At 50.3% G+C, this 27,325-nt stretch overlaps 1 protein-coding gene across 2 annotated transcripts; it reads left to right on the top strand.

The window, feature by feature from the left end:
- On the top strand, window positions 1–16,635 carry Rapgefl1 (Rap guanine nucleotide exchange factor like 1). 2 transcript variants are annotated; one of them, NM_001427833.1, is made up of 15 exons: window positions 1–876; window positions 3,581–3,659; window positions 4,949–5,084; window positions 5,301–5,398; window positions 8,505–8,617; window positions 8,743–8,910; window positions 10,650–10,747; window positions 10,858–10,980; window positions 12,726–12,904; window positions 12,987–13,077; window positions 13,565–13,615; window positions 13,725–13,812; window positions 14,005–14,069; window positions 14,431–14,485; window positions 14,737–16,635. In NM_001427833.1, the coding sequence occupies exons 1-15, from the start codon at window positions 354–356 to the stop codon at window positions 14,859–14,861; spliced, it is 1,992 nt and encodes a 663-aa protein (NP_001414762.1). In that variant the 5' UTR covers window positions 1–353; the 3' UTR covers window positions 14,862–16,635. The 2 variants fall into 2 exon arrangements, with proteins under 2 accessions (NP_001414762.1, XP_038943325.1); XM_039087397.2 differs by having other exon boundaries at window positions 738–876; window positions 4,942–5,084; window positions 14,737–16,634.
- The last annotated feature ends 10,690 nt before the right edge of the window (window positions 16,636–27,325 follow it).

Consider the following 27,325-nt stretch of genomic DNA (forward strand, 5'->3'; position numbering starts at 1 on the left):
CGCAGCCGCCGCCGCGTCCTCAGCCTTGCGCTCCGCCCGCTGCCTCTGTCGCTTCGGCCCGGCCCCGGAGGACTGAGACGGGGACACCAGCCCCTCAGCCTGCCAACCCTTCGGCCGCAGCCAGCATGGGGGGCCGCTGAGAGCCAGCTCCTCTTCCCTCTGGCACCTCCCCCGGCCACTGGCCACTGGACTCTGGCCAGCGAGGCTCGGCCACCTCTCGCTCGCAGTCCGACGCCTGGCACAGCCCTCGGCTCTGCTCCCCCGGCTCTGAGCATCGTGTCCCCGCCTCCCCCCGCCCGCGCCTGGGACACCTGGGTCCCCCGGCGGCCCCAAGGAGAGGGGCGGGGGGGGGCATGAAGCCACTGGAGAAATTTTTGAAGAAGCAGACGTCGCAACTGGCGGGGCGAGCGGTGGCTGGAGGTCCCGGCGGGGGTCCGGGTTGCTGCGGAGGGCCTGGAGGGGGTGGGGGCTCTGGTGGGGGCGGCGGTCCGACCGGGGGACTGCGGCCACTGCAGCGGCGTCAGAGCGTGTCTCGCCTGCTGCTCCCAGCTTTCCTCCGAGAACACCCAACCGACCCCGGGCTGGAGCCGCCCGTTGAGGAGGAAGGGGGAGAGCCATTAGGGGTCTCTGAGGAGCCAGGCAGTGGGGGGCCCTGTTGGCTGCAGCTAGAGGAGGTTCCTGGGCCTGGGCCGATAGGATCCGGGGTGCCCCTGCGCTCTCCTTCCTCGTACTCCTCAGATGAGCTATCCCCCGGCGAACCCCTGGCTTCACCACCCTGGGCCCCCCTGGGCGCCCCCGAGCGGCCAGAGCATCTTCTGAACCGGGTTCTGGAGCGCCTGGCTGGAGGAACCACCAGGGACAGCAGCAGCGCCTCAGGTAAGCCTGCTCATCCATCCCAGAGCAAGAGAGCATGGGGTGGGGGCTGAGGGGTTAACCCGGGAGGTGGGGTGCTCTCTGTTTTTTTATTTTTTTTTTCTTGTCCTTAGTGCTGGTGTAGAGGATGAGGGGAACCCGAAGTAATGTAGGGGAAGGAACATGGTAGTGCCCACCCACCTTCCTCCCCACATTAGCGTCATTCTCAGGGAAGAAGGGAAACCATCCCTCTCCGTCAACCACCCTCCCTCTCCCCTGGACATTTAAGCTAGTCTCCCATGAGTCCTTGATACTGCCTACCTCCTCCCATGCCCCCAAATTAGGGCTTGATACCCTGAGGTGGAAGTCTTCAAGCTGAGGTTATATGCCGCCCTCCAGACCATAGCTGAGGCCTGAAAACCGCTGACAGGAGTCCCTGGCTGTGTAGAAGCGTCCAGAGCACAAGCTGGCTCACTTGGTGGGGCCTTGTGGCTAGCTGTCACAGGACCCGGCTGCCTTTAGGGAAAGTCCTCCTTGGGGGTGAGTTCGAAGGTCCCTAAGGGAAGGTACCAGGAGACTGCAGCATCCAGAAGATTTAGGCCTCCATAGCTCCCACCCTTCCTATGTCATGCCTCAGCAGAGGACCTTTTTAGAAAATAATAACCACACCCTGAGAAGCCCTAGATGATGCCATTTCACCCCCTATTAGGATACCAGCACCCTATTAAAGGGCTTTGGAGGAACTTAGGCCCCCACATTGCTGTTGGAACAGATGTGGAAGACATCAGGGTCTTTAGATCTAACTAGGCACTCCACTAAGCCCAGAAGGGTCTTAGGACTGAGAGCCCAAGCTTGAGACCCTAAAGACGTGGGTGCTATGTGTTACCCCTTCCTCCTCTGCAAGGCTTTCCGGCTTTAGGAGCAGAGTGTCAACCTCTACTCCATTTTTGTCCTGAAGGTCAGGGTCCTGTCTTTTGGCTCAGGCTGCAGTTGCCCTGGGGAGCTGACACCTTTTGGATTTAATTAGAAAAATATCAGACACACACAGCTCTCTTAACCATAACTTCCCGCCTACACCACATACCCTGTGTCTCTATGACACATTCCCCAGGGAGGCTGTGCGTTGGACCGGAGCCTGCTTTGGAAGAAACAGATGCCAAACTGGAGCCCCCGTATCAGCTCTCCACTCTGCCCGTGTTCCTTGTCCTTTACTCCGGTTTTAACATTCGCTCTCTAGTGAGAGGAAGATGCGATGCGAGGAAGGATGTCAGGCCTCCTTATGTCAAGGCCCCAAAACTGGAACTGGCCATGAGGGCTGGGAGCCCTTCTGACTGACTTTCAGAACGTAGCAGGGTACCTGAGTAAAGAGAGAAAGAGAAGCCGTCTAGTATGGACAACGGGTGGGTTAAGACTCCCAATTTGTCACCCATATCATCTTGCTTGATGAGGTAACCTCTCCAGAGTAACTAGTTTGGAAAACCTCCCTATTTAAACTGCCACTCCAGTATTTTTAATATAAGCCACATTCTCAAGCCACTTGATTTCTGCCCAGGCTGTGTGGGAGGAGACAACTGCTTATTGAAGGCTCTCCATATCTAGCCAGAGCTCCTCAAAAGATCTAGGCAGCCCCTTGTGGCCACTAGGTACTAGGCTTCACCATTAGATTCTACCCTGACACTGCTTGCCCCTGTATTGAGGAGAGAACAAAGCCTTAACACTCTAGGTTCTTCTGGCTCCGGTCAAGTGCCTTCTAGCTCTGGGCCCCAGTTTCTCATCTGTGAAACAATATAGACAATCTTGTGTTGCTTCTCTACCTCTACCTTTGTGACTGGCATTGGCAGCAGGGCATGACGACCAAGGGTTGTCAGAAGCCTTGGTTTTGTCCTGGAGCAGTGCCTGGGGACCTGGCCCTAACCTGTCCTGGTGAGGACACCTGGCTCCCTCCCTGTGCCCTGCCTGTCTGTGTGTGCCAAGCAGTCCTGCCCCACCCCAAGGCTGGCGGCAAGTCAGGGCGACCTTGTACCTGGCTGACTGGCTGAGCCAGGCCCAGACTGGGGTGTGGAGAGAAAAGGGTGGTGAGAGGAGCCCCTCCCCCCTCCTTTCCATCGTTAACCCTTCCACCTCTGGGCACCCTGTGGACATAGGACTTCTATTTAAAGACTGAGATTAAAGAGATGGCAGCCTGTCTCCTCTGCCAGTTTTCATGGGGATGGTCCCACCTGCCCTGTGGAAACTCAAAACTATGAGGCTGGGAGTGGTAGGAGAGGATGGACACACATCCCAAAACATCTACATCCCTCTGACTGGAATGTCTGTCTGCCAGTTCTCTGTTGAGGGTCCCTTCTGTGGACTCCCTTTTCTCCTGAGCAGATCTCAGGCACGGTATATTATCTGACCAACTTCGCCCACACCGAAGAGAAGTGTTAATGGCCTTCAAAGGCACCCACCCCCCTCCCTCCAGCTGCTTTGGCAGCTGCCAGCCCCACCCCCGCAGCGGCTGCCCAGAACCTTCACACGTGTGTGTGTGTGTGTGTGTGTGTGTGTGTGTGTGTGTGTGTGTGTGTGTGTGTGTGTATGCGCGCGCGCGCACGTGCGAGTGTGCAGAGCATGACGGGGCAGGTGGCCTGGGGCTCTGGGCTTACTAGAGGCAAGAAATGAAGGCTTGGGGTTTCCAGACAGGTTCTGGAAGCCCCCTTCTGACCTCTGTGACACCCATTGACCTCCACAGATATTCTCCTTGATGACATTGTCCTCACCCATTCCCTCTTCCTGCCAACAGAGAAGTTTCTACAGGAGTTACACCAGTAATATCCTTTTCTGCGGCTGTCTGAAAGAACAGACTGGGAGGGAGCCACGCCTCCTAGTCTTACCAACTACGTCCCAGCCCAAACTCTCCCTTTGAGGACACATCCTGCCTTTTATCTCGCCAGCTGTGTGACCTTGGGCAGATCACTTCCCACCCTGGAGCCTCAGTTTGCTCCTCAGTCAAATGGAGATAAATGGTTGCTCTCCTCTGGGCTGCTGTGAGACACCTATACAGAACAGGGTGCCGGCTGGTCCGAGGTAGGGAGTTCTCAGTACTCATTGGTGTCAACCACATGAACATATGTACGGTGTTACTGTTCTAAGGGGAGGAGGGACTCCGTCCCCACTGAAGAGCTCTGCGCTAGATAGGGCAGCAATGGCATATGCTTTTAATCCCAGCACTCTAGAGGCAGAGGCAGCTGGATCTCTGAGTCTGAGAGCAACCTGGTCTACAGAGCAAGTTCCGAGACTGCCAGGGCTATGCAGAGAAATCCTTGTCTTGGGGGGAGAGGAGGGTCAGCTAGAGATGAGCTAATTGGTTAGGTCTCTTGGCAGCCTACAGCATTCACCTGACTCGGTTGTTTTTTTTTTTTTTAGAGACAGGTCTGACTATGGAACCCTAGGTAACTTGGAACTTCTTAGGTAGACTAGGCTATCATTGACTTGTGGTGGTCTTCCTGCCTCTGCCTCTGCCTCTGCCTCTGCCTCCTGAATGCTGGGATTTCAGGAATACGCCACACCATGCCTGGATTCAATGAATTAGTACCTAATTGTTAATGTCAAATCCTTGGGTAGAATGTCACTAAGTTCTCTGAGAAAAAGTCTCACTGTGATATTTATTACATCAGGTTTGCGGGCTAGCCAGAGATTAGCTGGGTCCTGACAGGGTTATTTTCTTTTAAAGATTTATTTATTTATTATATATACAGTGTTCTGCCTGCATGTAAGGTGCCAGATTCCATGCTGTGAGCCACCATGTGGTTGCCGGATTTGAACTCAGCACCTCCGGAAGAGTAGTCAGTGCTCTTAACCACTGAGCCATCTCTCCAGGCCCCCGGCAGCATCCTTAAGTGAACCCCTCCCTTTAACAGGCAAGAGCTGAATGTGGTCAAGTTGAAGCTCTTTGTATTTGTATTCTGAGCAGACTTGTGGCTGGTGTGTGTAAGGGTCTTGGCTTCAGGGTCCTAAGAACCTTCTTTCCTCCTGGTACCCAGGCCCGGGATATTTGGGGACAATTTACCTTTCCCCATTCCCTTGGCTACCCAGAACTTTTACTTAACTTAGGCGTCAGCTTTGTTCAGTCAAAGAATGTGGAGGGTCCAGAGGGGCTGGGCCGGAAGCAAGCCTGTCTTGCGCTACTCCTCCATTTCTTGGATACCTACCAAGGACTACTGCAAGAGGAAGAAGGGGCCGGTCACATTATCAAGGTGGGTCTGGGAGGGAAGAGTGGGTGAGCTGGCTATCAGCTCTGCAAGGGCTCCCCGTGAGGGAATCACATTCCTCTTCGAGCTGGGTACCTGGAAGCAAAAGACGCTCTGGGGCTGTGCTTTATGGGATGCATGGAGACCCTGCCTCAGCCCTTGTAGAGCGTGGTCTTTGGGATGAGACATTTGCCGTCATCTCATCTTTTACCCTCTCCCTAGGAACTGTATCTACTAATTATGAAGGATGAGTCCCTTTACCAAGACCTCCGAGAGGACACACTGAGGCTGCACCAGCTGGTGGAGACAGTGGAGCTAAAGTGAGGGGGAAGGGGACCTCTGAGTTCCTCTGACACAGGGGATGCCTCTTGTCTTGTGGCTTCGACATATTGTTTCTTTGCTTGCTTGCTTTCTGATTTATTTATTTTTATGCCTTTGCCCGCATGCATATCTGTGTACCGCCTGTGTGCTTGGCTATGCCAAGGTCAGAAGAGGACACTGGGTCCCTGGGAACTTAAGTCACAGATGGCTGTAAGCAACCACGTGGGTGCTGGGAACAGAAATGGGGTCCTCTGCAAGAGCTGTCAGTGCTCTAAATCACTGAGCCATTTCTCCGACCCTTTTAACCTTTCGATATGGTTTCTGCTCCTCTCTCCTGCTGGAGAGTAGCATAAAAACCACAGGATGATGTCTTGAATCCAATCTTGTTTTAGAGGGGCGAGAGGGAAGCTGGGCAATGCGTCTTATGATGTGGCTCAAGCTAACCTACTCACTGTGTAGCCCAAGATGGCTTCTACCGGCAATCCTCCTGTCTCAGGGTTCCAAGTGGGTCTGTGCCACCAGGTCCAGCTCTGTTCTTTTTTAGTTTTTGCCCCATTTCCCCTATTAATTTGGTAGTGTGCCAGCAGGTATTTAACAGCCCCTGGTTTCTGAGAAAGATCCCCAGTTTATAGCTCTGATTCCCATGGTGTAGATTTTGTCGCCCGTGGTTTGTGTCAAGCTATCAGCATGGCGTCACTCACTGTGGAGCTGAGAAGAGATCCGCAGGAGTAGTTACGTTAGTTACGTAGTATTTGCACTGCATTCATACATAAGCATAAATACGCTGGAACAGAGGCAGTACAGAACTTAGGAAAGGGAACTTAGAAAAGCCACCTTTTATTTCCTTTCTCTCCCCCCCCCCCTTCTTATTTACTTACTTACTTTTTAGACGGAGTCCTTGGAACTTGCCCCAGTCTTTTTACATTTGCCTCCCAAAGTCAGGTTGTAGGTCTGTGCCGTGAGGCCTGGCACAGGTTTTGCTGTGTTTGTTTTCTGAGACAGGGTTTCTCTGTGTAGCCCTGGCTGTCCTCGAACTCACAGAGAGAACTCACAGACCTGCCTCTGCCTTCCCAGTGCTGGGATTAAAGGCCTACGCCACCACCCACCACTGCCTGGTGAAACTGTCTTTTTTTTTTTTTTTTCCGGAGCTGGGGACCGAACCCAGGGCCTTGCGCTTGCTAGGCAAGCGCTCTACCACTGAGCTAAATCCCCAACCCCGAAACTGTCTTTTTTGACGATTTATTTGACCTTAAGTTTACGACGTGTGTGTGTGTGTGTGTGTGTGTGTGTGTGTGTGTGTGTGTGTGTGAATGAGCACACATCTAATGGCTGTCCTTAAAAATTAGTTAACATGGGGTTGGGAATTTAGCTCAGTGGTAGAGCGCTTGCCTAGCAAGGGCAAGGCCCTGGATTCGGATCTCAGCTCCAAAAAAAAAAAAGTATTAGTTAACAGGAGCGACAGAGATGACTCCATGGTTAAGAGCACTTCTTGCTCTTCCAGGGGCCCTGGGTTGGAGTCCCAACACATGGCAGCTCAGCACCATCTGTAATTTCTTAGTTTCAGGGGGCTGGAGAGATGGCTCAGCGGTTAAGAGCACTGACTGCTCTTCCAGAGGTCCTGAGTTCAAATCCCAGCAACCACATGGTGGCTCACAACCATCTGTAATGAGATCTGATGCCCTCTTCTGGTGTGTCTGAACAGCTACAGTGTGCTCATATATAATAAATAAATAAATCTTTAAAAAAAAATTTCTTAGTTTCAGAGGATCTGATGGCCTCTCATCCACTCTAAGTGTTACGCTTGCGTGTGGCACACAGGGCACATGCAGGCAAAATAGCCATATGCATGAAAAATAGGAATGAATCTTGAAAATGCGTATCAGTTGATCACTATGCATGATGGCACACCCCTGTGATCCCAGGTATTTAGGAAGCTATAGTAGAATTTTTGGTTCAAGGCCAGCTTGGATGACTTAATGAGATCACGTCTCAAGATTAAAAAAAAAAAAATAGTAAGGGCTTTCGATATAGCTCAGTGGTGGAATGCTTGTCCAATACGTGTGGTGTCCTAGGTTCGATCCCCACCATCACCAAAACAAACAAACAAACAAACAAACAGCAAGAATCTCCAAAATTGACCTCCCTAGCTTCAGGGCATGAGTACGTCTAATCACCTCTTGCTACCGGGTTCATTACCTCCCCTAGATTGTTACCACAGCCTGTTCAGGACTTCAGCCTTGCTTCTTTCTCCCTTTTGAGACCAAAGATACCTTTCAGATTTTCCCAGTCGATTCCCTCGCCTCCCTGTTCCCAAAGCATCCGTACTCCCTAGTGTCTCCCAGCCCAGCATCAGCATCCTTCCCTTCCTGCCATCTCCTGATTTCCCCGTCTCCTCTCATGTTCCCTCTTCAAGTGCATTGGGGTTTTGCCTGCTTGTGTGTTAGATCCCCTAGAATTGGAGTTGCAGACGGTTGTGAGCCACCATGTGGGTGATGGGAATTGAACCCCGGTCCTCTGGAAGAGCGTCTGGTGCTCTTAACCGCTGAGCCATCTCTCCAGCACCACCCCCTTCATCTATGTTTCTGGCAACTTGGGTGCATTCCTACTGTTTTTCCCATAATCCTTCAGGGCCGGGGTCAAATGCCATCTCTTTTATGGAGACATCTGCGATTTTTCCCCTTTCAGGAAGTTTCCTTCCTCCCCCACAAACATTACCCTCCTGCACCTTTGACGCCTCACCAACACTTCCTGGTGTTAGGAGTAGCTGCACACACGTCTGTCTACTTCCCAGACTGTGAAGTCCCTGTCAGCAAAATTCAGGCATCTGAGGTCCTACTACCTACCATGTGCTGAGAGATGTGGTAGGATGTGAAGGATGAAGGACCATAAGAACCAATCCCACTCCTCCAGAGCTGTCAATCTGGTAGAAAAGATGACGTGGATGCAAACGGAGCCCCTCAAAGAGGTGGCATTTGGTTTGGGTCACTCGCACACTTGTCCCTGTGCTTGGCATTGTCCTATCCCTGCTTACTGTTCCTGCCTGGTGCTGCACGTGCCTGCATATGCCTGGTGGGCCGTGCTGACACCCGGCAATGTTCACGCCAGAATTCCAGAGGAGAGCCAGCCACCCAGCAAGCAGGTGAAGCCGCTCTTCCGACACTTCCGCCGGATAGATTCCTGTCTGCAGACCCGAGTGGCATTCAGGGGCTCCGATGAGAGTGAGTGTGGCCATTAAGAAGAGCGACGCTTCTGGAAGGGCTCTGGGAGGTGGTTGGGTGGTTGGGGCTTTGTCCACCAGCAATGGAGTCTCGGAAGGCCCTCTGTCTTTTCTGTTCCTGTTCAGTCTTCTGCCGAGTCTACATGCCTGATCACTCTTACGTGACCATACGCAGTCGTCTGTCAGCATCTGTGCAAGACATCCTGGGCTCCGTGACAGAGAAGCTGCAGTACTCGGAGGAACCCGCGGAGCGTGAGGATGCCCTCATCCTCGTCGCTGTGGCTTCCTCTGGAGGTGAGCGTCAGCACACTAGGCAGGGGTAAAAACTAAATTCTAGATCCTCCATGCTTAAAGTGTCATCCTAGGGCCAGCCTTGGTGAGTACATCAGCTGGGAGCCCCTACCCAAACCTACAGGATTATAACCTGCATTTGGACCAGCCCTCCCAGGAGATTCCTATGCACATTTAAATTTGGGACACACTGGTGCAGAACCCTACTTGGAGATTGTGTTCTGAGTCCTTCACATATACATGTCCTTGGCATCTTACATGCACTGGTTTTTTTTCTCAAACTGAAGATGCAGGGGAGGCCCCAATCCTGTGGGCGGAGGCAATGTAGCATAGCTTGTGTGTGTGTATGTGCTGTGTGTGTGTGTGTGTGTGGTGTGGTATGTGTGTGTGGGGTGTGTGTGTGTGTATATGGTATCTGTGTGCATGGTATGTGTGGTGTGTGTGTGTGTGTGTGGTGTGTGTGTGTGTGGTGTGTGTGGTGTGTATGGTATGTGTATGTGTGTGTGTGGTGTGTATGTGTGTGTATGTGTGGGGGGGTGTGTATGTGGTATGTGTGTGGTGTATGGTGTGTGTGTGATGTGTATGTGTGTGGTATATGTGTGTGTGCTGTATGGTGTGTGTGTGTGTGTAGTGTATATGTGTGTGGTATATGTGTGTGTGGTGTATGGTGTGTGTGTGTGGTGTGTATGGTATGTATATGTGTGTGTGGTGTGTGTGTGGTGTGTGTGTGGTGTGTGTGTATGTATATGTGTGGTGTGTGTGTGGTGTGTGTGTGTGGTATATGTGTGTGTAGTGTATGGTGTGTGTGTGTGGTGTATGGTGTGTGTGTGTGGTGTATATGTGTGTGGTATATGTGTGTGTGTGGTGTATGGTGTGTGTGTGTGGTGTATGTGTGTGGTGTGTATGGTATGTATGTGTGTGTGGTGTGTGTGTGGTATGTGTGGTGTGTGTGGTGTGTGTGTATGTGGTACGTGTGTGTGGTGTATGGTGTGTGTGTGTGTGGTGTGTATGTGTGGTATGTGGGGTGTGTGTGTATGTGTGTGTGTGGTGTATGGTGTGTGTGTGTGGTGTGTATGTGTGGTATGTGGGGTGTGTGTGTATGTGTGTGTGTGTGGTGTGTGTGTGGTGTATGGTGTGTATGTGGTGTGTGTGGTATGTGTGTGTGTGGTGTATGGTGTGTATGTGGTGTGTGTGTATGTGTGTGTGGTGTGTATGGTATGTGTATGTGTGTATGTGTGTATGTGGTGTGAGGGTGGTATGTTTGTACTGTGTATGTGTGCGTGGTGTGTCTGTGGTATGTGGTATGTGGTGTGTGTATGCGTGTGTGTGCGAGTGTGCACACACGTGAGTGTATATAAGAAAGCCAAGATCTTATATGTAAGCCCAGGCTGGTCTGGAATTTGCAGTCTTTTCTGCCTCCGCTTCCCAGCACTGAGATTTCAGGCATGCTCCATCATGCTCATCTTACCCTCACTTTCCGTAAAGAAAAAGTATTCCAGCCCGTTGGATGTCACAGGGATGAAGGATGAGAGATGAGCTACAAAAGGGGTGGAGTCTCTAAAGGCAAAAGAAAGCATTTGACAAATTTCAGATAAATATGGCCTCAGCTGGTGACAATGCTAGCCCCACCAGTCCAGGATGTGTCAGTGTAGTATTGTGGGCTCTGGGATGGGAAGGGGGATGGTGGCTCAGGTATGTGAAGGGTGTGGGTGGCCAAAACTGAACAGCCCGTTCCTCTGCAGAGAAGGTCCTCCTCCAGCCAACGGAGGACTGCGTCTTCACCACGCTGGGCATCAACAGCCACCTGTTTGCCTGTACCCGGGACAGCTATGAGGCCCTAGTAAGAACTCCTTTACCTGTCTCTGCTGGTAATGAGAGATACCCAAGAAGGGGCTGAGTCTCTCACCTTACCACAGAGAGCCAAGTTCCTCTGACCCCACCTGCCACCAGGTACCCCTTCCTGAGGAGATCCAGGCCTCCCCGGGAGACACAGAGATCCACCGGGTGGAGCCTGAAGATGTGGCCAATCATCTGACTGCTTTCCACTGGGAACTGTTCCGATGTGTGCACGAGGTGAGGCTGAAGCACATGTTGGGCAGGGAACGTGCTCCAGGGAGTCTGCTTTTGCAGTGGACGTCCCTAGCTAGAAGGCTCACACATAGACAGTACACACTCATAACCTTTATAGGCCTTGGTCCCCTCATCTGCCAAAATGGGTAGAGATCCTCTTTAGTACAATGTTTGGGGGGCCCAAGTGCTGCTTAGGTAGGCTTTGAATTAGAATTCGTGTCAAGATTCGTAAAAAATGATTAATATTAAGTTCGATTGGTAGAGTGCTTGCCTACCATGCACAAAACCCTGGGCTTGGTCCTCACCACTGAGTGAACCAGGAGTAGTGCATGCTTGTCATCTCAGCACTTGGAAAGTGGAAGGAGAAGGATCCAGGTTATCCTGGGCTACATGATGAGTTGGAGGCCAGCCTGAGGTACATAAAACCCCGGCTCGAAACAACTAACAAAAACCATGAGGGCTGGAAAGTTGGCTAAGAGGTTAAGAGTGCTGGTGATTCAGAGTTTGATTCCCAGCTCCAGATCCAGTGGGTCACATCCCTTTAATTCCAGCTACAGGGACTCCCATACCCTCTTCTGGCCTCTGCAGAAATGTGCGCGCGCGTGCGCGCGCGCACACACACACACACACACACACACACACACACACACACATATAAATAAATATAAAACTCGTAATTTGTTGTTATTTTTGAAACAGAGTCTGAGTAGTTAGCCCTGGCTATCCTGGAACTCACTATGTAGACCAGGCTGGCCTCGAACTCAGAGATCCACCTGCCTCTACCTCTTAAGTGCTGGGATTAAAGGTGTGCACCACTACGCCTGGCAAATTTATTTTAAGATTTATTTTATTTTTGTTTTAATTGTATGTGCATGAGTGCATACATGCACACGTGAGTGCAGGTGCCCACAGAGGCCAGAAACATCAGATTCCCCTGGAGCTGGAGTTCCAGATAGCTATGGGTGCTGGAAACTGGATTTAGGGTTCCTGGAAGATTGGTACACATATTTAACCATTGAGCAACATCTCCAGCCCCCCTCCATGCAAGTAAAATCTTTTATTTTTATTATTCCGTGGAGTCACAGGTGGTTGTGAGCTGCAGGATGTGGGTGCTGGGATTTGAACTTGGGTCCTCTGCGAGATCAATATGTGCTCTCAATACACTGAGCCATCTCTTCAGCTCCCAAAGTAAAATCTCTTAGGAAGGAAGGGAGCTGGAGAGATGGCTGAGCGGTTAAGAGCACTGACTGCGGGGTTGAGGATTTAGCTCAATGGTAGAGCGCTTGCCTAGCAAGCGCAAGGCCCTGGGTTCGGTCCCCAGCTCCGGAAAAAAAAAAAAAAAAAAAAAAAAAAGAGCACCGACTGCTTTTCCAGAGGTCCTGAGTTCAATTCCCAGCAACCACATGGTGGCTCACAACCATCTGTAATGGGATCTGATGCCCTCTTCTGGTAACATTTAAAGATAGCTACAGTGTACTCATAAATAAAGTAAATCTTGAAGAAAAAAAAAAGAAAGAAAAGAGAAAGAGAAAAGAGAATAACAGACTTTAGCGAGTGCCTGGTGCCTACGTGCTCACTAGGTGGTGGTAGTGTTAATATTAATTTCCCCTCTTGCATCTCGTCCTGTCCCATTTTTCTATCTCCCTGCCGGCTCACCACTATCTCTTCTTCTCCATGGGCTCCGTGCTGCCGTCTTTCTACCCACATTCCATTCCGCCTTGGCCTGTCCTCGGCTACCCTGGATGCAGTTGGAGTTCGTGGACTATGTGTTCCACGGCGAGCGCGGCCGCCGAGAGACAGCCAATCTGGAGTTGCTGCTGCAGCGCTGCAGCGAGGTCACTCACTGGGTGGCCACCGAGGTGCTGCTGTGTGAGGCCCCGGGCAAGCGTGTCCAGCTGCTCAAGAAGTTCATCAAGATCGCAGCCATGTGAGTGCTGCTGGTGGAGGCTGGGAAGGGCGGGAAGGGCGCAGTTATCTGATGACCCCCCAACCCCCCCCCCCCCGCACAGATGCAAACAGAACCAGGACCTGCTGTCCTTCTATGCTGTGGTGATGGGGCTGGACAATGCTGCTGTCAGCCGCCTAAGGCTCACTTGGGAGGTGAGGCGACCTCTTCCTTCTCTGCCCACAGTTGTCCCACCCCGGGATCTGTGCATCTCGGGCTCTCGGGACTCTTTCCAGTGCAGCCTCCTGATATTGCGGCTCTGTGGGGAATCTTTGTGCCACTGGGAAGCAGGTGCCCTCTCCTGGCCTCTGCTACTCAGGACATAGAGCTTTGCCCACGTGTTTGCAAGTTAGTAAAAAGCTAGAATCCCACCCCAGTGGCCTTGCCATGAATCTCATCTGGGTCTCAGCCCAGCATGTGGAGGGAGCACTTCTGTGCTGTGTGAAGTTTCCCCCGGGCAGTTTCAAGCTCCCTGATTCCTCACCTTCTAGTTTCTCCTCCCCTCAGGAAATGTGTCTATAACTCCCTGAGGAAGACTAGTCACACACACGCTCCCATGAAATTCAAGGAGCTTCACACTGACATTTCATTTCTTTCTTTCTTTTTCTTTTTCTTTTTTTCCTTCCTTCATACTCTCTGTAGAAGCTACCAGGGAAATTCAAGAACCTGTTCCGTAAATTTGAGAGCTTGACGGTGAGTGGAATTGTGTTTCCTCAGCCCCTAGGGAATGGTAGACGTCTTTGGTGGGGGGGTGGGGGGGGCACTGGGCCCATTTGTCTCTGAACCTTCTGTGGAATGCTAGGACCCCTGCCGGAACCATAAAAGCTACAGAGAAGTCATCTCCAAAATGAAGCCCCCTCTGATTCCGTTCGTGCCCCTGATCCTCAAAGGTCAGTCCCTCCTAGGCTGTGTTGTTCCTGTCCCGCATTCCCTTCTCCCATCCCCCGCCTCTTAGATCCCTCTCAACTCAGCGCCCACTTGTAGAGAAGCACCCCCCGACTGCGCATGCGCATATCATAGCAACTGGGCTGGGTTCCCTCTCCTGCTCTGTCCTTACATTTAGCTGTCTTCCTGCTCCTTAGATCTGACCTTCCTACATGAGGGGAGCAAGACCCTCGTGGATGGTCTGGTGAACATTGAGAAGCTGGTGAGTGGAACTGCCAACCCCTGTCCTGTGAATGAGGGGCTGCCTCCTCCCCCTCCCTCCTGTCGCTTCCCCCAAATAGCAGCCTTCCTCTCTGCTACCCAGCTTGCCTAACAGACTCCAGCCTGTCTCCCTGGTGGCATCACTGTGGCAACCCACCCACAAGAGGCAAAGCTGACAGGCAGCTTGGGGGTAATTCAACCTCCTTCTCTTGTAACCTTGCTATTACCTGTCCTTCGGCCCTTCAGAGGCCCCATCACTGGAGACTGGAGACAGTAGGACTAACTTTGTAGACAGCGAAGGGGTGTGGGGGGGGAGCCTCTGTATGAACCCTTTTCAGGGCTAATTCCTTGTCATCTCCTAGCATTCAGTAGCTGAGAAAGTGAGGACAATCCGAAAATACCGGAGCCGGCCCCTCTGTGAGTACCCTGGGCTCAGTGAGCTTCCCAGTAGTACTGTGGCAAAGTGATTGGGAGAGCACCATGCTCAAAGTGTGTATTTCCTTAGGCTGGTCAGTTCTCCATTCTTGCCTTGGGCTTCCTGCCAACACTTACCCCCATTCAGACCCCTTTGCCCTACCCTGCCCTGCCCTGCCCTGCCTTGCCCGGCATGCATGTAAGGAATAAAGGGAGGCCGGGAGACTGACCACTTCTCCCTCCCTGCACCCCAGGTCTAGACATGGAGGCCTCCCCGCATCACCTCCAGACCAAGGCATATGTGCGCCAGTTCCAGGTCATCGACAACCAGAACCACCTCTTTGAGCTCTCCTACAAGTTGGAGGCCAATAGTCAGTGAGAGCGAGGGGGCCTGGCTGCCCCCACCTAAGTCCTTGGCACCCGGCACTCAAGCACTTTGCACGATGCCCTCAACAACCTACGTTGGAGACCTTCTCCCTGGAGCAATGTCCTGTCCTACAAGGAGGAACTGGGTTGGCCTACCAGGACGTGTCATAAGCCTGTCATCCTGCTGAGGTCTAACCACACTCAAGCTACTCTCCTGGTGTCTGGCCTGGCTGGGCAAGGGATGGGGAGGAGCAACCCTCTGCTCTCTGGGTGAGGTCTATTCCAGAGATGATTCTGGTCTCCACTTCCCACTCGGGAAGGAAGCACTCGCTCCCAGATCACAGCTGTGGTATGGGAGGTACTGGGAGGTACTCGAAGTCTTCTTCCCTGACAGCTGTTTCACTGATCCCTATACACCCCCTAGAATAGTGAGTGAGTGTGTGTGTGTGTGTGCGCGCGCTGTGCGATGAGCATGTCCCCTTTTAGGGCGCAGGACTGCGTCTGATAATGTAGGGAGAGAGTCACAAGTGTTTTGAGGATGCCTTCCGTTTGGTGCTACCCTTGTTGGCTATGTCTCCAATCACTCCCTGCCCAACCCCACCCACTGTCCCACACAGGAAGACTGTGGGCCAACCTGTTCCTGAAGGCAGGAGGTATCAGTAGGCAGAAGAGTTACCCGTCAGTCCCGACAAATCCCCCACCCAAGCTTCCCCAAGATCTCTGGATATGTGTCAGTGAGAGGCTAAAAGATGCTCAGGGAAACGCAGGCCTAAGCTGCCTCTGGGTCCCTGCCTCTGCCTTGTACTGGGTGGGATGCAGTGGTATCCAGAGCCAGGGGTGCCTGTTCCCCATACCTCTCCACTTTGGGGGGGTTTCTCTCTGCTAAGGAGGAAGTTGTCATCTTCCTTCTGGTCAGTGTCTGCTACCAACCATCGTCTGCCTGTCTGTCTGCCTGCCTGCCTGCCTGCCTGTCTTCATCCCCCTTTGTCTTTCTATAGAGCCTAGGGTGGATCTCAGTACCTAGGGCAGACCGCTCCTCCCTGCGTGGTGAGAAGAGAGGCTGCAGCAGCTATAAAGATGGAGCTGGGCTCTAGTAGGGCCTTCATTACCTGTCCCATCTCTTCCTCCATGGCTGAGGGGTTGCAGGGGCTCCTGGCAGCTACTGCGTGCAGTTTCCTGGCACAGCCTCATACTGTCCTTCCTGGCCCTTCTGAAGAGGTAGCAATGGCCGCCGAAGCCGTGAAGTCAGCTGCAGCCCCTGCTCTAGGAGTGTATATATTTTTTACCCAAAGCTCTGGAATTGTACATTTATTTTTTAAAACCCAAAGAGGGCAAGAATCTTGTACCATATGTAAACACTGTATTATAGGTTATGTTGTACAGTCCTTTTATACAGCAGTTCCTGTGAAAATATCCATCATGCCATACGACTTCTCCAGCCCACAGTGGTGATGGTGACCATGCCACCCCCGGGCCCATAATGGCGATAGTGACTGATCCTCTCCCATCTTCTGCTGCATCCCTGCAACTGCAGCTCAGACTTCTGCCCCTCTCTGTAGCCCTTCATCAGCCTTCTCTAGTTCCCTAGCCCTCCACAAATACCGCCTCCCCCAGCCCTTGGCTGCTGCTTGCCTCTGGTCGTGATGCTTGCCCCACTGGTTCTCAGGGGCCCCATCCCCCAACCCCGTAGCTTTAACAGAGTGAACCGTGTACGTTGTACAGGCCTAGTTGTCATTGCAGAAACTGCTCAATAGAAAAAAAAAATACACTAATGTCTATGAATCAACCTCCTGGTGTTCTTCACTGTTTCTCTGAAGCTGGGGAAGGGCTGGGGTTGAGAGAGGGAACAGGAGACACCCTCCCAGCACTCAAGGCCCCTCAGCAGGGCTACCCAGAGTGATCTGGAAAATGGGAGTGTGGGGGTGGGGGTGCCAACCTCACAAGATCTGTGTCTAGTGTCTGGAGATGTTCCTGTTCTTGCTTTTTCTGGGTCACACAGATGTGTGATCACACTTCCAACCCTGCAGAGCCTGAAGCTGAGGCTGAGCAGATCTAGCACAAAGTCCAAGTCACAGGGCTCGATGGGGCAGGCCTGCTCCCCTAACCCTGGTCTGTCTGCTGCAGGCGGCACAAGCTAGTCATGCAGCCAAGCAGTTACCAGTCCTACCAAGCTAGACGCACTTAGTCTGTATTAACTCTCAGGGCAGCCTGAACTCCAGGAGACGCTGTCCCCTTAAACAGCCTCATTCGAGTCCCTAACTTGTCTGAGCCTCCTCCACCTTGGTATCAGAAAATGGCCCTCTCATTCACCCAGCTCTGGTTTTCTGTTTTGAATGTGTTTCTGCCCAGCTTTTCAAGAGAAAAATCTAGAATGTAGATTCACACACCACACACACACACACACACACACACATACACACACACACCACATCAGACACATCAGACACATACCCACATACCATGAGATGACTGACCACGTACTTGTGCTGTGAGTCTGATGATAACCTGTGTTTGATATCTGGAAGCTGTATAAAAAAAGGAGGAGAGAAAGGACATCACAGGTTGTCCTCTGGCCTCTTTACACCTGCTGTGGCTTACGTATGCAAAGAGACACACCACACATAACACATACACACACACACATCAGACACATCAGACACATACCCACACACACACCACACATACACACACATACACACACACACATCAGACACATCAGACACATACTCACACACACACCACACATACACACACATACACACACACATCAGACACATACCCACACACCACACATATACACACACACACAATCAGACACATCAGACACATACCCACACACCACACACACACACACACACCACAGACACATCAGACACATACCCACATACCATCCATATACACACACACACACATCAGACACATCAGACACATACCCACACATACACCACATATACACATACACACACACATCAGACATATCAGACACACACATCAGACACTCACACACACATTAGACACATACTCACACACACCACACACACACCACACACACACACACACACACACACACACACACACACACACACACACACAGGCTGTGGTAGTTAGTGCACGCCTGTAATTCCAGCCTCTCTCTATTTTGACTCATGCTCACTTTTTTCGTTTGTTTGCTTGATTATCTGTTTTTGAGGCAGGATATCCCTGTGCAGCTCTGGCTGGCCTGGAGCCCTGATGTAGTCTTACAGCGATCCACCCGCTCCCACACCCAAGTGCTGAGATTAAAATGCAGCACTGCCATGCCCAACCTCACTCATTTTATTAGCCAGTCTGATCCGGTATGGTTCCAGCACATCTAGATTACTTTCCTTGAGTGACTCATGACTGCTCTAACCCCTGCCACCCGCAGGATGGCAACAGTAACCTCCCACTGGTCCAGCAACATCTTTTTTTTTTTTTTTTTTGGTTCTTTTTTTTCGGAGCTGGGGACTGAACCCAGGGCCTTGCGCTTCCTAGGTAAGCGCTCTACCACTGAGCTAAATCCCCAGCCCCCCAGCAACATCTTGTTTGCAGCCCATCCCTACTTGGCTGCCAATCAGGACCCTACACAACAGCCCACACATTTTTTCTTTTCTTCCTCTTTTTTTTCCTTTATTTTTAAATTTATTTTATGTATAAAGGCTCATGGACACCAGCATGCCAGAAGAGGGCATCAAAACCCTTTTATAGATGGTCATGAGCCACCTTGTGGGTGCCGGGAATTGAACTCAGGACCTCTGGAAGAGTGGTCGGTGCTCTTAACCACTGAGCCATCTCTCCAGCCTCCGCCCCTTCTAAAACCTCAATTTCACTGCATAGAGCTAGATGAAAAAGGCTGGCAGTGCCAGGCCCAGTGAAGATAGGGACTTTGTCCCCCAAGGCAAGGTCTCACTATGTAGCTCAGCCTGGTCTGTCGTTTTCAGTGCTAGTCCTTCAGCTTCCCAAGTGGGATTATAGGTGTGTACCTCTGCCTGGGTACAAGTGCCACTTTATATACTGCTGCTGGGAGTGCAAACTGGTGCTACCACTTTGGGAAGCAGGCAGTATCTATTAAAAGTATTAAAAGTAGGTTGCCTCACTAATACATAGCGTATGGTCTAGCATTTCCACTCACAAGGGTACGCCCAAGAGACATTATTAGTCCAAGATGTATAGGACAGTAATCATGGAAGGTTTTCTTTTTCTGTTTTGCTTCCTTTTTCCCATCCTGAGACAGAGAGTCTCACAATGTAGTTCCGCCTACCCTTTATCTTTTTTTAGATTTATTCATTTATGTATATGAGCACTCTATTTGCATGTATGTCCCTCATGACAGAGGAGAACACCAGACAGAAGAGGGCATTGGATCCCATTACAGACGGTTGTGAGCCACCATGTGGTTGCTGGGAATTGAACTCAGGACCTCTGGAAGAGCAGTCAGTGCTCTTAACCACTGAGCCATCTCTCCAGCCCTGTCCTTCATCCTTCAATCATCTAACCTTCCGTCTCCTGAGTTCTGAAGTCACCGCTCAGGTGACTGCAGCTGTTTTATGGTGGGTGATTAATTAAACAGCACCGGAGAGGCTGAGGCAGGAGGATTGCTGCAAATTGAGGGTAGCCTCAGCTAAGTTCCAGAGAGGTTGAGGTAGAATACTTATACTTATTTGGTTCCTCAGTGCTGGGGTGGAGTAGGAAAGAAAAAGATCAGGAACAGAGGACAGGGCTGGAGAGAGGGCTCTGCAGGTGGGAGCACTGGTCATGTGACAGCTCACAACCATCTGTAACTCAGTTCTGGGGAGTCCAATGCCCTCTTTTAGCCTCTGCAGATACCAGATGTTGCATAGATGTGCACACAAACAAAATATTCATATTCATAAAATAATAAAATAACCTGTTTAAAAGGCACATACCGCTCTTGCAGAGGCCTGCAGTTCAGTTCCTGGCACCCACTTTAAGTAGCTGGCAACTGAGGTTGGGGATTTAGCTCAGTGGTAGAGCGCTTGCCTAGCAAGCGCAAGGCCCTGGGTTCGGTCCCCAGCTCTGAAAAAAAAAAAAAAAAGAAAGAAAGAAAGAAAAAGAAAAAAAAAGCTGGCGATTGTTTGTAATCAGAGAGCCTCCCTGGACACCTGCACTGTTTGTGTGCACATGATTAGAAATCCTAAGGAGAAGGACGGCTAGGAGTGCTGGTAATGCCTGTAATCAGAGTACTTAGGACATTGTGACAGAAGGGTTTGCCACAAGGGTGAGGTCAGCCTGAGCCACATAGTGAGTGCTGTTCTAGTCTAGGTCGAAGCCTGAAACTCTATTGCAAAACAACAAAGAAAGAAAAGCAAGCAAACAGGTTGGGCGTGAGGCTGAGGAGACAGCTCCATGGGTAGGCTCGCTTGCTAGGCAAGCTTGAGGATCTAAGTTTGAATCCCCAACATCCACGTAAAAGCTGTACATGGCTCCACTCTCCACATACCTACAGTGCCAGTGTTGGGAAGCAGAGACAGGAGCTTCCTGGCTGGTCAACCTATGTGAATGTCAGGTTTAGTGAGAGACTGTCTCAAGGGAATAAGGTAGAGAGCAGAGGACACATGACAGTGTCCTGTGGTCTCTGTATTTGTGTGCATGTACTGATACACCTGGACACACATCTGCACATACCCCACAATAAAAGCTGGCCACAATGACAGACCTACACAATCCCAAGTCTCTCAGAAATTGAGGCGGAAAGATCATTGATTTAGGTGAACCTGAAGACTGGCACAAGAACTTATCTTAGAACAAAGTAAACATACATACACACATATAACATGTACACACACCACACCACACCACACACCACACACACCACAAACACTTCCCACACACAGTACACACACCACACACATACACACACACCACACAACACACTTCCCCCACACCACACACACCACACACCACACACACCTTACATACACACCACAAACACAGACCACACAGTCATGTACAGACACACACACATCACACACACCACACATACACCACACACACAACACACACACAACACACTCCCCCCACAGTACACACACCACATACCACACACACTTCCCATACACACCACAAACACACCACACACACACACCACACAGTCAACATAACACATGAACATTCAAAGGCACTGAAAAGAAACGTTCTTACATGAACAAATAAGCTGTGATATATTCACACGACAGAGTAGCACATGACAATAAAAAGAAAAAATGGCCTCTAGGTGCATGGATGAATCTCAAGCAATACCAAATAACAGACGTGGGCACATACATCACCCTATGTCATTCCATTTAAGAGAAGTGTCGACAAACACGTTTAATTCTAGCACTTAGGAGGCCCAGGCAGGCAGATCTCTGCCAAGTTCAAAGCCAGCCTGCTCTACACAGAAAGTTCTAGGCTACCTAGAAATGCATAGTGAGTGAGACCCTGTCTCTAAATAAATGCATTTCTCTATCACTCCTCCCTGGCTATCCTGATTTTCTTTTTTTTTTTTTTTTTTTGTCCTTGTCACAATCATTGTTGGCTTGGAGATTTTGTCTTTTCCATCCTCTAAGCCAAACTGACCACTGGGACAAAATCCACCCCATACTCTGCTCCCCGGTTTTTGTTCTGCTCAAGGCACTCCTGGCTTATGACATCATGTATGTTTCTTTGAGTGTTTGCTCAATGGTTACCTCCCACAACAGAATGGCTCAGCCCTGTGACTGGATCTTGCTCACTGGCCAGTATCGGTAATAGCAGCTGATACAGAGCAGACACTCAATGAATATTTGTGGAATGAATAAATTAAGTTGGTTGTAATAAGATCCAGAGGATTGGGACACCATGCAAGATGATAAGTATAAGACCTGTGGGAAGTAAGCCAAGGAGAATCAGGGAACAGAGAGCAGAGAAAATACGAAAACAATCCTTCGAGGAGATGAGCCCAAAGCAGGGACTGGGCTGTCTTTTTCTTTTCTTTTCTTTTTTTTTTTTTTTTTTTTTTTTTTTTTTTTTTTTTTTTTTTGCTGTTGGTTTGTCTGCTTGTTTAGTTTTTAGAGATGGGGTCTTTTCATGGAGCACAGGCTGCTCTCAAACTCTCAATCCTCCTGCCTCAGCCTCTGAGTGCTGGATCACATGCATGTGCCACCAGTCTGAGCAGGGAACAACTCGACAGCCAGTATATGGGACTGAACAGCTAGAGAGTTCACTGTGAGTCACTCAGGAACGGGGCTTCGTTCAGTATGGAGGGCTGCCCCTGTGCCATGGCTCCAGTCCAGGACATCAAGGGGGGATAAGCATGGATGCTGAGGCCTTCCTGCCCTGGTACTGAGTGAGGATGCCGCCTTGCCCAGGAGCTCACCCCAGGGTGGGCAGGGGAGGTGACCGAGTTACTCCTGCTCCTCTCATCCTCATTTTGGCCACTTTCAGAACTGTCATTACTTACAAGGTGACATTCCAGGGTGTGTCCTCTGTTGCTGCCTATAGGCAGCTTTGTGGTTTTTTTTCCTAGCCTGGCCTCTAACTCTCTCTATTCCCCTGCCTCATCGTCCTGAGCATGGAGATTGCAGGGTTTGTTTGATCTTCCCAGCAAACCCAAGGTACTGGCTGGTTCTGTGTGTCAACTTGACACAAGCTGGAGTTGTCACAAAGAAAGGAGCCTCAGTTGTGGAAATGCCTCCATGAGACCCAGGTGTAAGGCATTTTCTCAACTAGTGGTCAAGGTGGGAGGACCCAGTCCATTGTGGGTGGTGCCGTCCCTGGGCTGGAGATCCTGGGTTCTATAAGAGAGCAAGCTGAGCAAGCCAGGGGAAGCAAGCCAGTAAGTAACGGCCCTCCATGGCCTCTGCATCAGCTCCTGCTTCCTGACCTGCTTGAGTTCCAGTCCTGACTTCCTTTGGTGATGAACAGCAATGCGAAAAGTGTAAGCTGAATAAAACCCTTTCCTCCCCAACTTGCTTCTTGGTCATGATGTTTTGTTGCAGCAATAGAAACCCTGACTAAGACACCCAAAGAGCTGGTTTTGTGTGCTACACTTTCTATGGCAAAACTGAGATCCTGAGAGACACTGTTTCCACTGGGATTCTCTCTGAGGCTGAGAAGACCTTGAACTTCTGATCTAACTGCTTCCACATCCCAAGTGTGGGCATTATATGCATAAACCATCACCTCTGGCCAGAGACATTTAAAAAAAAGAACAAACAGGCAACAAGAGGCCAACTTGTCATCCTGGGTCTCAAATCCACCCTTTCTGACTCTGGATCCCAGATCTGAGGAGTCTAAGTCACCAAGAAACATGCACCCTTTAAGCTGCAGGCCACCTTTTTGGTGGCTGGTGTGACCAAGTTTCTTCCTCTGCCCTGCCTGTGGTGGATGGGTGGTCCAAAGATCCAAACAGTAGCAATGGGCTGAGAATGAAGAAGAAAACTAAACAAGCATCCGGTCTCCTGGGCTGGTAATTTGAAGAGCCAGATCCTCCTGGGTTCTGTTGGGAGCATGGGTAGGAGAGAGCAAGGAATATAGGCAGTGACATTTTCAGCCACCAGGTGGCAGTACAGAGACTACTTTCACAGAGTGCCTAAGAGTGGGACTGATAGGGCATGGAACATTTACCCCCTTAAGACAGGTCTCACTGAGTAGCTCTGGCAGGCCCCGAACTCCCCACGTAGACCAGGCTGGGGTCAAAACTCACAGAGACCTGCCTGCTACTGCCTCTGTGCCAGGTAGGTCAAGGGCTGGGGAGATGACTCAGAAGTTAAGAGTACTGATTGTTCTTCCAGAGGTCCTGAGTTAAAATCCCAGCAACCACATGGTGGCTCATAACCATCTGTAATGATACCCTCTTCTGGTGTGTCTGAAGATAGCTACTATATATATATATATATCTATATCTATCTATCTATCTATCTCTCTCTCTCTCTCTCTCTATATATATATATATATATATATATATATATATATGTGTGTGTGTGTGTGTGTCTGTGTGTGTAAAATAAATCTTTAAAAAAAAAAAGAAAGAAAGAAAACAAAACAAGGGCCAGGTAGTGGGTGGTGGTGGCACACTCTGTTAGTCCCAGCACAGGGGTGGGGGTTTGGGGGTGGGGTGTGACAAATGGATCTCTGTGAGTTCAAGACCAGCTTGGTCTACAGAGTGAGTTCTAGGACAGTCAGGGCTACACAGAGAAACCCTGTCTTGAAAAATCAAAACCGGGCTGGAGAGATGGTTCAGCAGTTAAGAGCACTGACTGCTCTTCCAGAGGTCCTGAGTTCAAATCCCAGCAATCACATGGTGGCTCACAGCCATCTGTAGTGAGATCTGATGCCCTCTTCTGGTGTGTCTGAAGACAGCTACAGTGTACTTATAATAAATCAATCAATCAATCAATCAATCTTAAAAAAAAAGAAAAATCAAAACCAACCAAAACAATACAAAACCTCTCCAAATAAACAAAACACGCTGGAGAGATAGCTCAGTGGTTAAGAGCAGTGGTTGTCTTTCCAGAGAACCTGGGTTCAATTCCTAGCACCCACCCACATGCTACCATCTCTACCATCTCAGGAGACCTGATGTCCACTTCCGGTCTCTTCAGGTACAAGACACATATGATAATACCTGTATGCAGGCAAAATACCCATACACATAAAATAAAAAAAGTTTCACTACGTAGCCCATGCTAGCTGGAAATTCACTCAGTAGCCGTCCTTGCCTTAAGCTTACAGTCATCCTCCTGCTTCAGCTTATCAAATGCTAAGTTTATAAGCATGAACCACACACCCAGAAAGTTTTGGGAGCTGGGGACTGAACCCAGGGCCTTACGCTTGCTAGGCAAGCGCTCTACCACTGAGCTAAATCCCCAACCCCAGAGGTTTTTAATTCTAGGATACAAGGCCCACGTGAAGTACACATACTTATGTGCAGGCAAAACACTCATACACACATAAACAACTTGTTTACAAAAAGAAGGGGAGGAGGAGGAAGGGAAGGAAGAGGAGGAAGAAGAGGAGGGTACAGAGCCACCGACTATTGGAAGTACAGAATCTGAAGTCCCGGGCCCATTCGAATAGATTTTATGTAGAAAATGGGAGATAGAATCTTAGATTCTTTCCTCATAAAGTTTATTACTGATATTTCCCCAAGTGAGATGTCCCTGTGTTCACCCTAGTGGCTGCTCTTTGACACAGAGCGGTGGAACAAGAGAGCAGGGGCTCACTCTAGCTATACTAACTGGGTAGAGAATACCCCCCAGGAGAGGGGTCACTGAAGCAAGGGTTTGCACAGTGAGCATGAGACAAAAAGAACCATTTCAAATGCTCTGGGGAGGGGGGGACTTCACGGTATGAAGGAATTGAAAGTGGGTCCACTGAGGGGAAGAATTGAGGGACCCAGAGGGGTCAAGGACACCACAAAAAGACCTACAGAGTCGCCTCACCTGGGCCCATGGGGTCTCACAGAAACTGAACCATCAACCAAAGAGCACGCACGGCCTGGACCTAGGCCCCCTACACATATATAGCAGTCGTGAAGCTTGGTCTTTGTGTCTTCTTCCCAGGGGCTGTCTCTGACTCTGTTGCCTGACTTTGGATTCCTTTCCCCTAGCTAGTCTGCCTTTTCTGGCCTCAGTGGGAGCAGATGTGTTTAGTCCTGCTGGGACTTGATGTCCCAGGGAGGGTTGGTACCTATGGGGTACCAATTTCTCTGAGGAGAAGGAAAGGGGGAGGGGGAAGGGGAGGGGCTGTGAGCGTGGGACTGGGAGGAGAAGAGGGAGGGGGTTGTGATCAGGATGTAAAGTGAATAAATAAATGAATGAGTAAAGATAACAGGGGATGGGTGGGATAGGGGTTTTCCCGGAGAGGGGTTAACATTTGAAATGTATATCAAGAAAATATCCAAGAAAAGAAAAAGGTAACTAAAAAGAAATTAAGGAAAAAAAAAGGAAGGAAGTAGGTCTACAGTTGTTGAGGCACTGAAGATAAGACAGGGAAGGAGAGGAAGAGCTCAGAAGCTCTAGTAAACAGTGTGGATTCACTGCGCCTCTGGTCCAGTCACTCCATTACCAGCTATTCACAACGACGTTCCTCCCTGAGTATCTTTACCTTTGCATCCACTGGTCCTGCCTGGCCTGTGTTTCTTGCCTTTCAAATCTTTACTCATGGGGTTGGGGATTTAGCTCAGTGGTAGAGCGCTTGCCTAGCAAGCGCAAGGCCCTGGGTTAGGTCCTCAGCTCTGAAAAAAAGAAAAAAAAAACTTATAAAAAAAATCTTTACTCATTCTTCAGCGGGAATTAATCACTCCTGTGACATTCCATCACATGTCACAACTCTAATCACACGCTGACTTGGATGTCAGCTGCCTATTTACATGCAAGCCTGTGCATCGAGCACCAGCATGGTGAGTTCCTGGAGGGCAGAAGCTGTCTGCCTTAGTCACCCCCGGAACCATCTCCAAGTATCTAGCTCAATGAATGGCCCAAAGCAAATGCTCAATGTGACATTTAATACTAGTGGGTGGGGCCCAGCACTTACGACAGAACAGAGGGAAAACAAAAAATAATAACAGCCTATGGCTTATCACATGTTTTCCCATTCATTACCCGATGAGCCTCCAAGGACTCTATGAGAGAGAAAGGACAAACAGTATGAGGTAGCTGACACCCAAGAGCACACAGTAAGTGGGGATTAAGTGCCAATACTGCTTTGTTACTTCAGGTACAGCCCTGGTCACTGGATTGACTTGAGGAGCAGTGAGACATAGGGAAGCAATGGGGTTGCTTAGAGTGGTGGCGAGCTTTGTGTATGAAGAGATCCTTAGTCATCTGCAACAGAGTTAAGCAATGGAACCCAGCAAAGGACAAGGATTCTTCTCTCATCCAAGCATCTAGAGGAGTTCACAACACCATGTCTTAGCCTAGTGAGCCAGAGATCCTCGAGTTCAGTGGTTATAATGACCTAACCAATGACTTGCTAGCAGAAGCTCGCCTCTCTGTTGCTATGACAACCGGAACTTGTCAACTGGGCCTCTGTAAGGGTACTATAGATCATATTAGGGCTGTGTGTGTGTGTGTGTGTGTGTGTGTGTGTGTGTGTGTGTGTGTGTGTGTGTCTGTGTCTGTGTGTGCGCGCGTGCGCTCAGAATAAACACGAAAAAACATATTTGAGATACATCAGTTAGCTCAGTGGTTCTCTACCTGCGCTATTTTAAAGGTCTAGATGCTTTTGACCAATTAAATAAGCATCTCCTGGACTGAACCCTGGCATCACTAGTTACTGAAAGCCTCGCAGGCGGCCCCAGTTGCAGCCCGAGATGCATACCCGGCATCTAACTGCGGAGCTCCGCTCGCGACCTTCTCAAGATGGTGGCGCTCCGCCCCCACGTGCGCCGGTAGAGGGCAGGCTTCCCAGGGCGCATGCGTCCCGCGGCTCTCAGCTCTCGGCTCCCTCCTCCTTTTTTCCCCCGCCTCCATTTTG

Source organism: Rattus norvegicus, chromosome 10 (genome assembly GCF_036323735.1).
Source record: "Rattus norvegicus strain BN/NHsdMcwi chromosome 10, GRCr8, whole genome shotgun sequence".
In the NCBI taxonomy this organism is placed as follows: domain Eukaryota; kingdom Metazoa; phylum Chordata; class Mammalia; order Rodentia; family Muridae; genus Rattus; species Rattus norvegicus.